General features: G+C 39.4%; 2 protein-coding genes across 4 annotated transcripts in view; both read left to right on the forward strand.

The window, feature by feature from the left end:
* LOC111333153 (uncharacterized) overlaps positions 1-11,881 on the forward strand; it is a 29,772-nt gene extending 17,891 nt beyond the window's left edge. For 2 of the 3 annotated variants that reach the window (XM_088757652.1, XM_088757651.1), the window contains exons 3-6: positions 6,470-6,562; positions 7,740-7,865; positions 10,478-10,536; positions 10,715-11,881. In XM_088757652.1, coding sequence (XP_088613778.1) covers positions 6,470-6,562; positions 7,740-7,865; positions 10,478-10,536; positions 10,715-10,798 — 362 coding nt within the window. In that variant the 3' untranslated portion in view covers positions 10,799-11,881. The remainder of the gene's footprint in view (positions 1-6,469; positions 6,563-7,739; positions 7,866-10,477; positions 10,537-10,714) is intronic. The other variant, XM_088757653.1, reaches the window with a different exon arrangement.
* Positions 11,882-14,095: 2,214 nt separating this feature from the next.
* LOC148733854 (uncharacterized) lies at positions 14,096-17,369 on the forward strand. The gene has a single exon (XM_088758255.1). The coding sequence runs from the start codon at positions 14,266-14,268 to the stop codon at positions 17,209-17,211; it is 2,946 nt and encodes a 981-aa protein (XP_088614381.1). The 5' UTR covers positions 14,096-14,265; the 3' UTR covers positions 17,212-17,369.
* The last annotated feature ends 1,556 nt before the right edge of the window (positions 17,370-18,925 follow it).

Below are 18,925 nucleotides of genomic sequence, written 5' to 3' on the forward strand. Positions count from 1 at the left end.
GTTTTGCGTTTCCTTTCTGTCAACGAAAGAACCCTTTTCCAACTAGGTATAGACTAACTTCGCTCCCCTTTGATGTTGATTGATGTTTGATAAGACGGATGTTATTGGATGAGAGTACTTAAATCGTCAGATTCTCTCAACTCGCCAAAAAAATCCCGAAAATCTAACTCGAAAATCCAACTCGAAATCCAACTCGAAATCCAAGTCGAAATCCTAACTCGGTAAATAGGCAACCTCGCTCAGATGACATTTTAATCTATGCGCTACAGAAATGGGAGCAACTTCGCTTAGTGTATATGGTTTCAGACCGGTTAGACCAGTGAGTCTTGGTTTTAGACCACAAGGTCTTGGTTTTAGACCACAGGGTCTTGGTTCTAGACCACAGGGTCTTCGTTTCAGACCGTGAGGGGGTCCTCGGTCTTCGGTCTTAGTTTTTGGGTCTTCGTTTTCGACAAATCCCCTTTTACAGATCGTGATCATTTTCAATTTTTTTCGCATAAATTTGTGAACGTATGAAAACCGAGATGTCCATATTGTTTTCAATTTAACACTGAATTTTATTCAGCTGTAAAAGTCACCCAACAAGATATCTCCTTGCAAAATTGAACAGTCCACTTATTGAATAAGGCATTGATTATAACAAAACAAACATCCTCAAGCAGATGAATGACTACTGTATCGTAAATCGACGTTATTGAACGCATCGGTGAACACGTAGTTAATATTGACACGCGATTTGACAACAAACATCACAGTAGTAGGATTTTTCCCCCCGAAAGAAGCAACTCGGTCAAAGCTACAAAAATCATACTGCGACATAATTTTATATCTGCGTTATTCAGCTCTTCAATTAGTTCAAGCGCTGATACATATTGCAATGATTCACGCAACTGTCTCTATTCAAAACATGCGGTCTATCGATTGTCTCAGCCAGTTATTGACTAGTAGAGTAGACTTTGATTTATATAAATACAAGGAAAAGCGGAACATAACCAGAAGTAATTTAATTTATCAGTTTTATATATCATATACAAGGCCGGATATCTTTAAACCAAAGTCTGAGGATTTCGACTCAATATAATAGATAGTATAGCTGATACAATTACCCCGATAACTTTAAAGTGCTACTGAAACGTAATTTTCATATCCGAGATTTTTGCAATATAATAGAGTTTGAACGTTATTTGCAAACGCTGTGTACTTTTTTTGGGCCAACGCATAGCGGAAAGTACATTTTTAACCATTCGAAGTTGACCGGCTGAGATCAAAATTGGCGGCCATCTTGGCGCGGCCAAAACAGCCCTGTGACGTCACTGGTTGTGTACTTCTGTGAAAGAAGGGTAGAAGCATGGAGTGTGGCTTGCATGTTGGGAGGCCGAAAAAGAGGATTTCGGGCAAAATGCCATCCTCGTCTTATTCCTCGGCTGCCACATCGGCATCTTGGCTATCTGCGAGAGGTTCGCCTAGATAGGGAGCAAAATTCCCGACTGATACCGAGAACGAATCTCTACGAGTCTATTTAGTTAATCGGCAACTGACGAGATCCACAAGATTAGTATCGAAACCGCGATCTTGTCTGACCATCTACAGAAATGTCGAAAGACATTATAACGGCAGATGGGCTACTAAACGCCCCGGGCCAAAGCAATGCCATTTAGAGAATGAAGAAAACATGGAAGCCTCATACGACACCACTACTGAAGATGATCTACTCGGCAAGTCTGAGGATAACGAACAAATCCCTCTGTACCAAAAGCCCAGCAGAACATGCCCAGAACCCCTACAATATAGGGCGAGGGCCAAAATAAGAGCAGACGAGGATTTCAGAAACGAGAGAAAGCAAATCCTTAACAACGCGGAGCAAGAAACAGTAAAGGCGATCATGTGCTTTTATGAACGTGAAATCGGTCGTTTTAATACCGAAATAAAGAAAAGAAAACGAGCCAAAACGGCTGGAACACTGAACACTAAGAACTGTAGTATGATCGAATCAGCGCGCGTGGCGCAAGCTGAAAGCAATTAAGACAACATAACGATCGAGACAGTCAAAAAAATAGCTTTACATCTACGAAGGCGAACGATTCGAAAAAGACGCAATCCCTGATGTGCGTACTCAGTGCCACACATAAGGCAAATTCTCATGAAAAACTGGCATTTAATAGAAGCACAACCACTACTGAACGAACTTTACAAAAATCCGCCGCTCGTATCTTACAAAAGAGGGTGGTCGCTCAAAGACATCCTCGTGGGGACTAAACTTTGAATAGGCTACTCTAAACACACGCTTGGGAGTCGTGTAGGCCTGTCAACCCCATTTTACGCCACCATCTTCCTCTTCGCTACTGGAGACAACTTCGCTTCGTTCAGAAGAAGATTCACTTGACAAAATTTCGATATCTGCCGTCTCCTTCGCCCACGAATACAAACAAACAGAGAGTGAATAAAACCACTCTATCGGAGTGAACACAACCAGTGACGTCATCAATCCATTTGGCTCGGCACCAGGGCCCGGACATGGATTTGTGTAAAATGTTTGATTTGAACGGTTAAAAAAGATATCTTTCGCTTCTTTTTGGCCAAAGAAAATTATCTCATGATGACCAGCATATTCAAAACTACAGGTTAAAGCAAATATTTCAGATACGAAAATTTCGTTTCAGTAGCACTTTAATCGGGCTCTAGCTCTGACCAGTCTTTTTTAAACCGTATGTTTTGTTTGTGATTATGATCATTGCCTTCTTCAATTAAAAGAGGGCCTATTCGCACTAGCGAAACAATGTTTATTTAGACAAATTTTCTGTCATCACCAACACTTAATGACAAGTGCAGATGATTTGTCGTGACTTGACGTATTTTGCTCATAGCGGACAAATTTCGGCCCAGGGTAAAATATGGACTGGACTATTATTGAACCATCTTTAGTCCAGTTTTTGGACCATTTTTGGACGATTTTTCTTTTTTTTTACCATTTTTTAAACCATTTTTTGCACCACTTTTTGCACCATTTTATGTTTGTTTTTTGTTTTTTGTTTTTGATCATTTTATGGGGAGGAAAGCACCCCATTAGTACTCAGTCTATCAGTACCGAGAGAGGCAGAGTTTCATTACTCAGAGAGGGTTGGGAGGTGGTTGTAATAGTAAACACTACCAGTTAATAGTGCTGTTACTCGATCATTTGATCAGTAGAGATTTGCCGAAGCAAAGGCATTTAAAAAACCAGGAAAGATTTAATGCTGCTCGACGTTTCGGAATCATCATAACTCCATTCTCAAGAGACTAGTTAACTAGCATGCAACTAAGGAGAGGTACAAGATAAGTGTAATTTACAATAAACGGCCTAAACAAACACCTTAGCGCGGATGGAATCATATTGCCCGCTCAGTGTTGGTTTACGCATGCGAATGTATAACATTCCTTTAACGAGGCAATCAAATTTGCCTCTACCTTTCGTGATGATGTGAAATTGATCAATGAAGCGTTCAGGCATTTTACTATTGTGTTGGAGGTTATAATGTTTGTAAATCGAAGAGGACTTTCTAGTGCCTCCTTCTACGCGCTCGTGTAAGTGATCACGTGTTTAACCACGCTTACAATCCCCCACTATCGAGTTGTGCGTGTGCCTTTTGAGTCGACTTGTGTGCCATCAGTTTTCCTTTGTGTAAGCATTAATCATTAAATCAGTATCTATCGCAAGCGCTATTGCAGTTTTAACGTTTATACCTTAACTCTATAAAATCTTTGTTGGTGCAATCGTAGAAAGTAATCTTCTCTCATTTCAGAGACACAGTTTTCCCTTCTGAGATACAATGAACACACCCCTGAGTGTCATGTCACGAATTCCACTTCGTACATTGTACATTGATGATTAAAACAGCACAGCTTCAGCGCGATATAATTGTTCAAATCACACTTTCGCCTTTGAAGGGTGCAATTTTTTTTTCTCTTTTACACAGAGCCAATGCATTGATTCATAAAATCCACACAAGAGCAAATTAGAGAATTACCTTTTTCGAAAATTGTTCGTTTCTAATTTACAAATGAATTATTTCCCTTTCGCAAGCTACCGATCTGAGTTAATCTCACAAATAATCCATTATCTCGAGTCGAGCAAAAACACTACTCTGCTTGAAATGTAGGAAAGCGTAAATATCGATTTTATCTGTTTCTTAAACAAAACAGTTCATCACCAACACCGGAAGTCGCGACTCCTCTTGGTTTGTTTTCCAGTTTGCCCGGGCCGCTGCCAACCACCTCTTGCGTAAAAACCTACGAAACCTGTGAAGTGGAACTTGCCGATATTTTCCGACGGCAAAACGTAGAAGTTTGATTGTGCCTGGAAAATTCTTTTGTCTAGAGCTTGGATATGTCAGGAGAGTCTCGTTGACAACTGGATTACATCTCATGCTGAGAAACCATCCATAAAGGCTTAACAGGCACATGTATGACTTAACAGCGGAAGATGGCGATATTTTCAAGAACAATTATACTCCAGTGTTTAGGTGCCAGTTTCGCATTCGCATGACAAAAAATTAAAGAAACGTAACGGCCCAGCGCCAAAAGTCTTACATACAAATAGTCAGTCGAAAAACCGCTCAAAATAATTAGTATGAGTCAATGAACACTCCATAAATTGGTTCTACAGTGGAACCCCGCCATACGACCATCCCGATAATATGACCACCCCGTTAACGCTATTGCGACCACCTTTTTGTTGCCCGAAGAAAAGCCCACTCATTGACCCTACCTTGTTAATACGACCAGCCCGTCAATACGACCAATTTTCCATGGCCCGAAGGTGGTCGTATCAACGGGGTTCCACTGTAGTTACCAATGTACATCAACTTCCTACCCCTCTTTACGCACAAATAGTTCGTCCTCGACCCCTCCCTCAGTAGCAGCAGTCTGCCTACCATCCCTTCCTGAGTGCTACTAGACTGCATAGTCTACTAATGATCTGCCTCTCCCCCGATAAATTAGTCCAAAAATGGTCCAAAAAATTGTCCAAAAAAAAAGTCCAAATTTATTTCAGTGCATATTGTACGCAAAAAAGTAGGTTCCATGAATCTCCAACCAAGGATTGAGGTCGATAACCGGATGTTCTGTTTTATGTTATCGCCTATTTTCTATTTCGTTAAAATTCCTTAAATCGGTAGAGAAAAATATGAGCGATGCTTCCGACAACAACAAGTATATCTTGGGACAACAACAGCTGGAGTGTGGTTTCAGTGATCACAGCGATCTTATCTTAAAAGCTTTTATAATTGTTTAAGCATTGTCTAGTTACCAAATTAGTTTCAATACTAATTAGGCGGCGTGTGCGCGATTGTTTGCAGAAGCAGAGCTTGGCAGAGCTTAGCTTATATTGATATTCTCGCGGGAAGTTAGAAGAGGTCATTAGTATTCTTGTGGGAGTCTCCAAAGGAAAAATTGAGAGAGAACAGTACGATGCTGAGCAAAGGTTTTCGAAACTCGCGTGTTGCGACTACTTCCAAAGTTTGAAATCCCTTGAAACTTTATATGACGCTTTTTAGAAGGTCAAATAAAAATAACCGTTTGGTGAAAGAGAAATCTAGCGAGTGAGTGAAGATAAATTACGCCTAAAAGTGCGCTGAGTCGACTTCTCATACAAGCAGGATGCTAGCATAGTTAATTTTCAAGGCAAATTTGCAACCTCTTCTAAAAGCACAATGTTAAGAAGAGTCCTTTATCATGTACACATTTCCGCAGAGAGGCTCTCTTCAGGACAATCTCGGTAGTTACGGATCTCAAAAAGTTTTTTTTTTGGTTGTCCTCGATTGCATTGACGATCGACAGACTGACAGTTTCAATTTTAAAACAAAAACAATTGTAGCAATAAGAACAGAATGAATTGATTTCCTTAAAGTTCGGTTGGTCCAAATAACAACTCGTTCATAGCATTATTGCCGCTGATAGGAACGTTCTCTAAGTTCAATCCGCGCACAATCAACAACTCACTCCGCCCTAAGTAAGTCCAATGCTCCTTTGCACGTTCAAAGTTTGAACTACATATCCCATTACGTGAAATGTTTACAACATTTCATACTTTGGCGAATTTTAATAAAATCGCCAATAGGATTAGCGAAGAACAAGCCGCAGGTTAATCAATTGAAAAAGAGCTATGAGCGCTTGTCAATCCATATCAAAAATTTTTGCAAAAAATAATTGTTGCGCAATGCAAGTTCATATCTTTGTTTACTACTTCTTTAGAGTCTGTGGAAACACTTATTGTAAGCTTATGAATGTTGTGGTGAATTGATTGCCTTAATAGGCTCGTGGATAATATGAAACTGCATTGCACTGTCTTATTAAAATACATTCCCGAATCTTTTTTGTTTCTGTTTAGTACTTAGTCGAATAGTTTGATCAAGGACAAATACCAGCGTTATGACAGCTATTTCATCGGCATAGGAGAAGAAATGGTGATTTTGTCATGGCTGTTCTGTTTCAGGTCCTCCAGATAAAGCCTTCAAGTTCCACTTGACTCCCTTTCCAGTGATACCCCTTGATGAGCCGGTGAATGCCACTCTCACTTTTACAGCAGGTTAGTAAGTGATGTGGAAAGCTGCTGTGACCAGGCTAGATTATTCGACATACTTATCCAGTCGCCATTTTCCCAAGAGTAACTATAAGTGAACTAAGAAATATGTTAACAGGGAATCTAAATTACATTTCTTGAAAAGTGTCAAACATATAAAATATTAAGTACTTTACTATTTAAACAATAGAGTGTTTCTGTTGAGGAACTATCGGCTGATAGTCGCCCCGCGGAAATCTAATGTTCTTAAAACAAATATTTTCCCGAGAAGCGAAGCGTTCAGGGCAAATATGCTATTTTTAAAAACATCAAATTTCCAAGGGGCAACTATCAGACCGATAGTTCCGAGACCTAAACACTCTATTGTCTTTATTGTTCACCACTAAATTTTCATCCGCGCGCCAGTTTCAAAACAATCAAAACCCACTAAGTGCAGATCAATCAAATATTAATTCATGTGTACAGCCTGTCAGAAATGTCAATGATTCCCAACAGTAGATTAGCTGTCAGAATTGAAAAGTCACTGTTTTTCCGATCTGCCTATAACTTCGCGGCCGTTAAACCATTAAAAATTTTTCACGGAGGAGTACTATCCATTTGGGTATTTTCAATTCCACGGACGGGCACTATCCATCTGAGTATTTTCCGCGGACGGGCACTATGGGCTTATACACCTTATTCCAAAATGGCTGAGACTTTATAATTCTTTTATGTTCATGTAAATTAGCCCTCGATGCCTCGATTCTACCAAGAAATTCTTTTCAATTCTGAAGATGCGATCGAGGCATCGAGGGCCAATTAACATAAGTATAAAAGAATAATACAATGGTGGCTATTTTGGAATAAGATGTATAGTGTCTCTCCACGAATAAACACTATCGCGTCACGTGATCAATTTAAACCAATAAGAATCGGAGAAAATTTAGTGGTGAACTATAATCTTCAGTAGTGTGAAAAGTCTTTACACATTCATAAATCGTTAGAAATCCTTCAGCCTTTATATTTCATTTGTGAATCCTCGACAAGTAATATTCTTTTTTTTCTATTTGATATTTACTCGGAGGACATCTCACAAAAAAACCTTCAATCCTTTCATAAACGTTGCACACACTAATGTGGCCTAAAAAAAACGTCACTTCTTTCCTCTGTCAATTCGACCTTTCTATCACCATTATTTCTACAGCTGTTGACGTATTTGATTACACTTTAAGTTTGATGGCGACTCATCAAAATGGGACACCCTTTGGGAAATGGTCTCACATGGCCAACTGCACACCAAAGAAATTGTTTTGCAATTTGGCGGCTGGTGGTAGGTATCTATGAATCAGAGTGGAAGATAAGTACCGCAGGTGAAGAAAAATCGTAGCATTATGGGCACGCCTTAATATATATTTGGCTTTCAGGTCTCCGTTGCGTTATTCGCTCTCAAGAGCTCTAAAGGGCGTTTTTCATTTAACAGGAGATCAAAGATACTTAGCTGTGAATGGAATCACAAAATTTAGTTAAAGAATACTCCTCTACCATCACAGAACGACTATTTTCAAAAACTCGTCGAAAAACCAAGCAGTGTTTACGTAGAATGCGTTGGAAAGCTTACTTCTTGCTCAACCTTAACGCGACCAGCCCCTCAAAAGGCACATACGGCTTCAAGTCTACCAAGAACTCCCCCATCCCCTTAGATCGACAAACTAAAGGAATTTGGAGACGACTTGGTCAAGATGATGCATTCGACGAAATTCAAGCAAGTGAACAACCCTTTCCTGAACAAACTGAAAGACGATACCGAATTAACGCAATGGAAAGGAAACCAAGCTTCTCATCGCGGCTGACAAAACAACGAACTTTTACAAACTGGAACCGTCAACATACAACACCCTACTTGAACAAAACATCAGCAATTCCGACAAAAAAGCACAACCCGATATCACAAGCGCCATCCATTCAGAAAACAAAAGCATCGCTACAAAACTTGGCATCGATGACAGGTTTGACACCATAGCTAACAAAGACGCATTCGTAGCACTGAAAGACAATAAACTCAACTTCGCTAACAGACTGACCCGCCGACTAATCAACCCCACCAAATCCGAGATGGGCAGAATCAGCAAAACAATCCTTAACAGAATCAACAGCAAAATCACGAGAGCATCTAAATGCAACCAATGGAAAAGCACGGTATCCGTGATCGAGTGGTTCAAAGCCATAAAAAACAAACAACACAACAGTTTTATTTGCTTTGACATTGAGAAATTCTACCCCTCCATTAGCCAAGACCTCCTAAACAGAGCATTCGACTTCGCCTCAGCCTACGACAGCAGCACCCACGACGAAAGAAACATCATCCTACACGCAAAAAACTCTATCCTTATGCATAAACAACAACCTTGGCAAAAGAAGGGCGACACAACATTCGACGTCATAATGGGCAGCTTCGTAGCGCCGAAACATACGTGTTAGTGGGAAATTTCCTTCTTTCCCAACTGCAAAACCCTGACATTAACATCAGGCTTTACCGAGAAGACGGACTAGCCATTTCCAACGGCTCACCGAGGAAAAATGAAAACATAAAAAAAAACAAATATGCTACATCTTTAATCACAATGGGTTACGGATCAGCATCGAAGCCAACAAACAGACCATCAACTTCCTAGACGTCACCCTTAACCTGAATAAAAACACCTGCCAGCCATTCACAAGGCCCAACACCACGCTACAATACGTCCACTGCGAAAGTAACCAAACACCAAACACCAAAAAGAACCTACCCGCCGGCATCAACAAACTACAGTCATCCCTTTCATCCGACAAATCATCCTTCGACCAAGCCGCCCTCCTTACAACCTCCCTTTCAGCAAAAACGTCAGCACCAATATCGGACACAGACTCCTTACCCTAGTAGACAAGTACTTCCCCAAAGACTACAATCTCAGAAAAATCTTAACCGAAATACGATCAAGATCAGTTACAGCTGCATGAACAACCCCTAAGCGATCATCGGCATTCACAAGAAAAGCGTTTTAAATTCACCTCGACACAGCGGCGACACCGCAGTTAGCACCAATACAAAAGACAACAAAACTTGCAACTGCAAGAAAAGAACACTTGCCCACTTAACAGAGACTGCCTCCAAACATCAGTAGTCTACCAAGCGACCATCACACGCAAGGACAACAACACTACTGAAACATACATCGGACTCACAGAAAACGACTTTCAAACTACATACAGAAACCATACCGCATCTTTCCGACAAATAAAACAAAGAAACTCTACCGAACTCAGCAAACCAAACACATCTGGACTCTCAAAGAAAGTAACGTCCACTTTATTTCGTGGTGCATCCTTTCATCTAGATCACCCTACAACAAGGCTAATAAAAGATGCAACCTCTGCCTAAAAAGAAAAATTACTTATCATCTGTCTACCTGAATTATCATCACTCATTAAACCCAATGAACTTGTGTCCTCACGCCGCCACAGAAACAAAGTATGACTGCGCAATAACTGAACAAAGCACTTAATTCACCGCCACGCCTCGCACAAATTTTTAAAGTATATAAACGATGGCAATGAATATTCTTGTCAATGAAATCCCCTGATGAGTGAGCAATCACGAAACAGGCTTGTCGGGATAAAAATGTAGTTGTCGTATTTTTCTATTCACCATATATTGCGCTCTACTTTTATGTATCGAGCACTGTTATACGGGAAAATCGAAACATATACTTCCTATTTTTAACTCTTTATATGTAATTATTTCGATTTAGAAAAATACAACATGTTTCATATAAACATGTATTTATATTTAATTTTCCTTTTAACAGGGGTTAGTACGCTTAATTCTAAAGTAAAGTGTTATCATGGTAAGGCTTACCCAGCTGAAGTGGTTCCCTAACCAAATCTTGTTTTTTGTTCTCCAAGAGACCTATACAGAGAGTTTTGATGGCTACATTCCAATTTTATCAATTGGCTTTTTGAAGGTAAATTGTAAAGAATATTTTTAATAGAAGACAATATGTCTTATTATTTTGTTTCTATTATTTTTATAATAAAACTGCCGCTAGACCAGTACAATTTTAGCTTCGCGTTATAGCAAGATTGCGCAGTGCTGTTGCTTTTCTTATTCAATCTCTTTATTTTCTTATTCTGAACTCATAGGGGACCTTCAAATTTAAAGCTGAAGCGTACAACGATGACGAGTTCGTGTGGTTTTGCTTAAAGGGAGAGGCAACTTTCTACTAATCGTTGGAAGACCTTCTTCGCTCACATCTTTTTGCCTCCTTTTAACCGAGAAAGGAAACTAGTTGGTTGATAATCTATTAACTTCTCAGCTTGTATTTTATTCAAGAACAACTTCAAATCTCTCGGCTAAGTCAAATGCATCAATGGGTAGTGTCGAGATGAAAGTACATGAGGCAGCAGGTCACCTTTTATAGTTATGATATTAAACTATTTCAGTGATCCTCATTATTGATGATTTTCATAAGTATATATTTCAATTTTAGGTCGCTACTGGCACAAAATCCATTTTAAAGAGATAGTTCCAGTTTAGGTTAGCTTTAGCCTGCACTCCGGGCGTCTTATTGTGGGGTGAGTTAATGTTAAGAAGCGCGTGATCGTTTACTTATCCGGCCCTATTTAACTTGAAGTTAGAGTCGACAGTAAGGGGAAGTGGCGAGAAGGGGCAAAACTTTATAATTTACTTGTTAGATTACTGTTTCATTTAGAAAACGTTTTCAGACCCTTCCACTCTAAGTGGAGAAGAATGCTGTAATTAGCATGTCGGTGAAAAGAAAACTGGTGGTAAATTTATTAAAATATCCAAATAAGTTTTTCGATAAGTTAGCGAAGAGATCTCTCAGTTTCCCAGAATGGCCGGTCTAAAATAGCAAAAAGTTTCATAAAGGTTAATGAAGTCACTCTTTGTCGTCAGTATTTGCTTCTCGATTTTTAATTGCACATAATGTCAAGTCACTAATCAAATGAGTCCAAAGTTAATTATAACTTGTAAAAGAATGAGGAAACATTTTTCACAGGAGATCTAGCTGTATACGATTTTATTTGAATCGATACACTATTTTCAATGCGTGATGACAATCTTTTTTACTTTTGAGGTTGTATTCTTATCAAGCAGTGAGAAAAGGTATACGATAGGCAAAACACGTACCATTGGCGGTTTTGATGCGTCTTTTGAACTTTGTAGGTTCCGTTTGGTTGACAAGGTAATAATTACCATAAATAAAGCAAGATTTGATAAAATTGTGTGTTTTTGCATTTAGATAGCTTTAACAAGACATACTCCTTAAAATAAACTAATTGTTTGAAGTTTTTGTCACTAATTAAATATCCAGAAAAAGGCAGAAGTGGGTGCTAGATGCAAATATATGGTGTAAATGGGTGTGGGTAGTTTAGGCAAGGTTACTAGGGCCTTTGGACACTTTTTACGCGTGGTAACAAGAAGATCAATATTTGCTAAGCTTTAAAATGATACCAAAAACAGCTCACCAGAGGGTTGGGGGGGGGGGTGCAGCCAACTTCCCACAAACCGGATTGGCCACTAGACTCAGCTTGCAAGTTGTTCAGTTTAATGTAGCTTATCTCAACATGGGAGAGAAAAATAATAAGACTAGTCAATGTAAAAGACCACCTGATACTTTTGTTTCTTTTGTCTTGTCTTTCTTTTGTGTAATAAATCAAGGCTTAACTCAACAAGAGCATAAAGAATGGTATCCGGTGTTCTTATGCCCACGGTCGTTTCGTACCTAAATGCAGTTGATTTCAACATAAGTTTGAGTCGGTTCGTATCCAAATCGCTGATCGATTCTTACTCGCCCAAAATATACATTTATTCGAAATACCTCATGAACGAGCAAGTGAACAGATGACAACTGTTACCTAAAACAAGTTAGGATCACTTATCCCTTGGAGGTGATGCTTTTGTTCCTTTTCTCTATTCTTCCTTTTTTGTACTACCTCAATTGATTTGTGTACTGACTCTCAAAAACATGTTTTCAAATGTTAAAACCCACAATAGAGCCAATGTTTGCACCCTCATATCGTGCAGTCCGATCGTCCGAGTGAGAGTAGTCCCTAATTGGATTGAAGTTTCGACCTGACAATCTTAGCAGAAGTCAATATGTATTGACGGGACTCAACTCAGATGATGGCTTCGATGTGCGAAGATTTATGAAAAGTCAGCCGTTACTACAACTAAACATTCGCAGTACTAATCTCACCCATAAGATCAGACTAACACCATCAAATGACTCCTAGATTCAAACAATTTTACTTCTTGCATTCTTCACAGGCTAGTACGATAAGACAGAACAAATTATAATTTCCTCCATGGCCTTTCCTTTTTTGGAGCTATCGTTGATGGTGGCCTAACACTCACACCTGGTAAGTTGATGTCCGTGAAACACGGGAGATCGGTGCATTATGATCTATCAAATATTACAATAAAGTTCGGATACAACGCGCTTTGTCATTGGTTGAAAGAGCGTGCTCTATCAGAATATAGAGCATGGAAATGAGTTAAACAAAAGCGTCATGCTGGTAGCCTAAAATTCCTCCGTATGTAGTTTTCAGACCTGTTCGTGCCTAGAATATACAGTGACAAACGCGTTTCCTATTCAATGAAGGAGGGGAAGGTAATATCTCTAAGGATTCATTCCTAAGAGCGCGATAATACTCTATCAAGTCTTTTTAGTTGGTAAAACTAATTTATCCCTGGAGGATTAAAAACTAAAAAGAAGTAATCATTGAATACGTTCATCATTACAAAATGGTATGATCGATAAAGTAGTAACAACTGAAGTGTTTAGTCATTGATAACTAAGAATCGTTCCTCTGCCAGCGGTTGAGTGAGCATTACGTTTTACCGTCTGCTCTGTTGACCTCCAAGGATTGTATCACATACCACGCAGAAACATCGCACTGGGAAGAGGGAAATATTTCTCCATACAGACTTCTGATGGACGAGACCATCAACTGTTAAAATATAAATCTGTCGGAGAAATAAATAAATAATAATGATGGTTAATCTCCTGGTCAATATTCTAGAGTTTTTTTTTATCGTTTTTGGCTTCCCGAATGCACCAATCAGTTTAGAAAGTTAGTATTACATGAAGTATGAATATGATTCTACAGGTGTCTAGCTGTATTAATCAGGAAATGAAAAGGGGAACAATTAAAGAGCAGTTGAAGATGACTATGCCAAAATTTAACGCTGCCATGCTAGCGAATATATACGCGTAGTGAAAAAAAAAGTTAAAAAAGATAAATAGAAAATAGAAAACAATAACAAAAATAAATGAAAAAAGAAAAACATTCGACCACACCTTGGGCCTATGATGGGTAGATTAAAACCCGATTGTTCACTGAAAATAAAACAATTATCATGGAGCAAAGTAATAAAGAATTAAGGGCTGTTAGGAAATAAAACCTTACCCAGGGCTGTGAACAATACGGCGCTGTTCAGAACCACGAACAGGACATTCAAGCTCTCCGCAAATTTATGTGTGTTTCTCTGTATTTACATCACTTTGGAGTTCTTCAGGTTCTCAGATATATACGAGAACACTTTGCTTAACGATAGAGAGACGTTTTTTGTTTCCCAGACGTATTGTAGGGCTGAAGTTGCTGGTGCTTCATTTCATCGAAACGAACCGACCCGGAGGCAAGAGTCTAATGGACGACTGAAGAGTGTTATGCTTTGTAAGCTTTTTCATCGTGCCTGTTTTGCTTTGACTCTTATTGCTCTTGCTGGTGACATTGAGATTAATCCCGGCTACCAGACATTTGCTGATATCAAGTCCACTAGAGGTCTCAAGATTGCTCACTTGAATATACGAAGTCTCGCAAACAAAACCGACTCTCTGCGTCTTGAGGGAATTAACAACAAAACTTTTGACGTGCTAACTCTGTCCGAGACTTGGCTGGATTCCTCAACAAGTGATGCTGAAATAAAACTCCCTGGATTTGTGTGCATAAGGTTAGATCGCACTGGCAATAAAGAGGGATATGGCGGAGTTGCTATGTATGTAAGAGAAGATTTGGCGTTTCGTTTGCGGAATGATATCAATACTGGTGGACAGGAATGTTTATGGATTGAGTTAATTCGAGATAAATGTAAGCCAACGTTATTATGCTGCGCTTATAGAGCACCAGATGCCGATCTCTGCACTTTTATTTCGTCTCTGCGAGATAGTATGCCTGCTGTTGATCTTGAAAAATCGGATGTGATCATTTTAGGAGATCTAAACGCAAACATGATGCCTAATTCAAAATTGCCCAAGAAAGACAAACAACTACTTCTCACCTTCTCGCGCGCTTTTGACTTCACACAGCTGATAAAAGAGCCTACTCGAATATCTGACACCTCACGGACCTTGATTGACCTGATTTTTGTCAATAATGAACATCGTATTGTAAAATCTGGTGTTGTTCCGTTTCCATTGAGCGACCATTACCTGGTGTTTTGCATTCTAAAGACTGGTGTGCACACAAAAGCACATCCAAGAATGTTTGAGTATCGCTCTTACAAGAATTTCGATGCGAATTCATTTAACGAAGATCTTAGGAATGTTCCTTGGCACGTCGTTGACAATGAAAACAATATCGACGACGCTTTATTAACTTGGAACAAACTGTTTTCAGAAGTTGCAGACGATCATGCACCTGTCAAACGACGACGTGTGAAGGGAACACCTATTCCTTGGATGAATAGCAAAATTAGCGAATCAATGAGAGATCGAGACTGGTATCATCGTAAAGCACGTAAATCGAACTCAGAAAAGCACTGGAACACTTACAGGAAACTGAGGAACAAAGTAAACCGCTTAGTAAAATCGGCTAAGTCGAAATATTACTGCGAAATGATCGAGGAAGCCAGAGGAGATCACGGCAAAATGTGGAAAGCTGTAAACGAAGCATGCAATCGTAATTCATCCTCAGAAAAGGTTCAGTGCATCATTTCCGATGGCATTCAGCACACCACTTCCAAATCCATTGCTGTTGCTTTGAATAGCTTCTTTGCATCCATAGGCAAGCGCCTAGCTGACAAAATAACGACTACCTGGTCGAATTGCAACTTGGTTTTAGAACAACCGTTGTCTCAGTTCCAGTTAACTGAACTAGAGGAATCGTTTGTGTTTCAGCAGCTTACCTCTTTGAAGACAAATAAAGCAATTGGTTTGGACAAAATTAGTGCTAGACTACTCAAGAGCTCTGCTAATACAAGCACTCCCTCCATCACTAAGCTGTTGAATCGATCGATTCTTACTGGTAAATTTCCTAAATTGTGGAAATGCTCAAAAATTACAGCCTTGTTTAAATCAGGCGACCGGTCAAATGCATCGAACTATCGACCTATCTCTATTTTACCGACACTCAGTAAAATTCTCGAGAAAGCCGTGCATTCCCAGCTGTACCAGCACTTGGTAATTAACAACCTTCTCACAAGGAAACAGTTTGGATTCAGGAAGGGGCTCTCTACTGAATCTGCTTTGACATCATTTGCTGATGAAGTCTTATTGAACATGGAACAAGGTAAACTGTGTGGGGCCGTGTTTTTGGATTTAACCAAGGCTTTCGACACTGTGGACCATCGGATTTTGTTACGCAAGCTCTCCAAAATTGGTTTATGTGAGAACTCGCTTCAGTGGTTCCGCTCTTACATTACTGACAGGAAACAGCGTACATGTTGTGGGAATGAGTTGTCTGATGAATTGCCAGTTACCCATGGGGTCCCTCAGGGAAGTATTCTGGGTCCTCTGCTATTTGTCATCTACATTAACGATTTGCCAAGCGTTCTAGATGCCTGTCAAGCATCACTTTATGCAGATGACACGGTGATCTACTGCTATGGGTCTTCCTCTCAGGAGCTGACTGAAAAGCTCAACCAAGACCTCCTGGCTGTGGCGAAATGGCTGAATGAAAATAAGTTAACACTGAATCTGGACAAAACCAAATGCATGCTCATAGGCAGTAACAAGAAGTTACAGAGGAAAATAGCTCTAACTGTTTCAATTTTTGATCATTGTATAAACAATGTTACTTGTTTTAAATATCTTGGAATCTTAATATCGTCTGATTTTTCGTGGACAAATCATGTCGAATACATGGCAGGGAAAGTTAATCAAAGGCTTGGCCTACTTAGACGCATTAAGCATTTGTTACCGTTTAAGGCGCGCATCCTTTTTTATAAAAGCCTTGTTATGCCCTTATTCGAGTATGCTGATTTAGTTTGGGGAGACAAACATAATGTAACTTTAATGTCTAGTTTGCAAGTGCTTCAAAATAAGGCGGCTAAAATAATATTAGATCGACCACTGTATTCCTCTGCGTCTGATGCGTTAACTACACTGAAGTGGTTAACACTAGAAAAAAGGCGCTTCCAGCGCCGATGCGTACATGTATATAAATGTCTTAATAGTCTCACGCATCACGAACTAACATTAGTCACTCAGCAAGAACAGCATAGTTACAACACAAGAAATAAAGCAAACCTCAAAATTCCATCCGTTAAAAGAAACTGGGGCAAACAAAGAACTGGCTATCATGCTGTAAGTGATTTTAACTCGCTGGACAAAACTATACGAGCCGCTGATAATGTAAATATTTTGAAGCGTAAGATTTTTAATTCATTGATTTAAGTTTTGTATTACACATAAGATACATTAGTTTTTAGTAGCATCTTTTAGCATTTTTATTCATTGTAAATTTTTAATTTTTAATTTTCGAGGTCCTTTTTGTAAACCACTTTTTAGTGAAAAAGTTTCCTCATTAAAGATTGTCATCATCATCATTCAAAAGAATGGAATCGTTTCCTCCTTGATTGTGCTTGATGGTGGGCTGGGAACAGATCGTACTGAGGCAAACATTAAAGAATATTATCCAAAGCACAAAGGTCTGAAGACTATCTTCAAATTTGCCTTTTATTGGTCGGACAATAGTGTAAGGAATTCCTGATGCACTTGTTGCAATTACTGCAAAGCCAATTTGGGAATGGCTTTCGGAACCAAATAACAGAACGACTGAGACGAGGGTCAGGTTGCGGTACATCTCAACTATCTCCCAGTACCAATATTTTTCTTTATAATTTTCAAAGAACACTTTAAAACCAGAAGCAATTTCTTTATCAGTGTCAGACTCGCGGTATTAGTAGATGGAAAACAGAAATAAGAGAGAAAAAATTACAGGGTATATTGTAAATGCTGCCGCAATATGCCAAAACACGTTGTATTGAACTTGTATTCAGACCTTAACAGCTCGGGAAATTTTTAATGTTCATGAACTAATTGTACTTATAATTCTGTATTCCTTTCCCTCCCTTGAACCCTGTGTTCCCGTTACGACTTTTTATCTATTTCTGTACTTAAAGACTACTAAGGAGTTTCGAAACGCACGTTCATTTTTTATAGAGAAACGTCCCTGGGGATACTACGTAACTTAAAATAATTTCGTGCAAAACACTCCCTCTCCAGTGCGGAAATCGTATTACATTACTACGTGATTAGATTGAGCAACGATATGTATTTATCGTAACATTTGTAGTTGCTTATGTTTCATTACTTAGTTCTTCCTTCGTAGCAATTAAAGAAAGTTTGTGAATCGGTCGATCATAAACTGAAGTTGCGGTTTAGATTCTTTCTTTTCTCACAAGACCATCTGTTCCCGGATACGTAAGAAGCACCAGTCCAAGCTTCCATGTTCTTCTTGGAGTCGGTTCCATTTCTAACACTAAATCTCCCTCTTGGAGGTTTTCTCTCGGTCTGTAACATTGGTTTCTGGGCAAAAAATTAGGCGCGAAGTATTTTGCCTAACACTTCCAGAACTCTTGAACCCGTTTTTTTGTGCTTCTCATGAGATGTCGTGGATTCGCTTTCTCTTCTTATTCTGGAGCAGGGGTCGGAAAATGGTGGCCAATAAGAAGGTCATTTGGCGTGACAGAATGGGTTTCCCAGATTCCGTCTGAACTGGGATAAAGAGGTCGAGTGTTTACGAAATATGTCACTTCTGCAAGATGTGTTCGCCACTGTTCTTCTGTGAATGACTGATTCTTGGAAGAGGTATCCAACGCTTGCCTCACGGACTTAATAAGACTTTCGACTACGTCATTTTGATGGCTTGCACGTGGTACGTTCCATTCCCACTTGAATGTGCATAGAAATTCATTTGACAAGGCACTCTGAATTCTGGGAATATCCCAATCTTATATCACTTCATATTGATGCGCCCCAACAAAGTTCGTCCCGCAATCGGACCAACAATTAATAGGGCCGGGTGGCCTCTGAGTGATGCAAATCTTCGAAATGACATTAGAAATGTGTCTGTACTCCTGTCGGTTACAAGTTCTAAATGGATCGC

This window comes from Stylophora pistillata, chromosome 4 (genome assembly GCF_964205215.1).
Source record: "Stylophora pistillata chromosome 4, jaStyPist1.2, whole genome shotgun sequence".
Lineage (NCBI taxonomy): Eukaryota > Metazoa > Cnidaria > Anthozoa > Scleractinia > Pocilloporidae > Stylophora > Stylophora pistillata.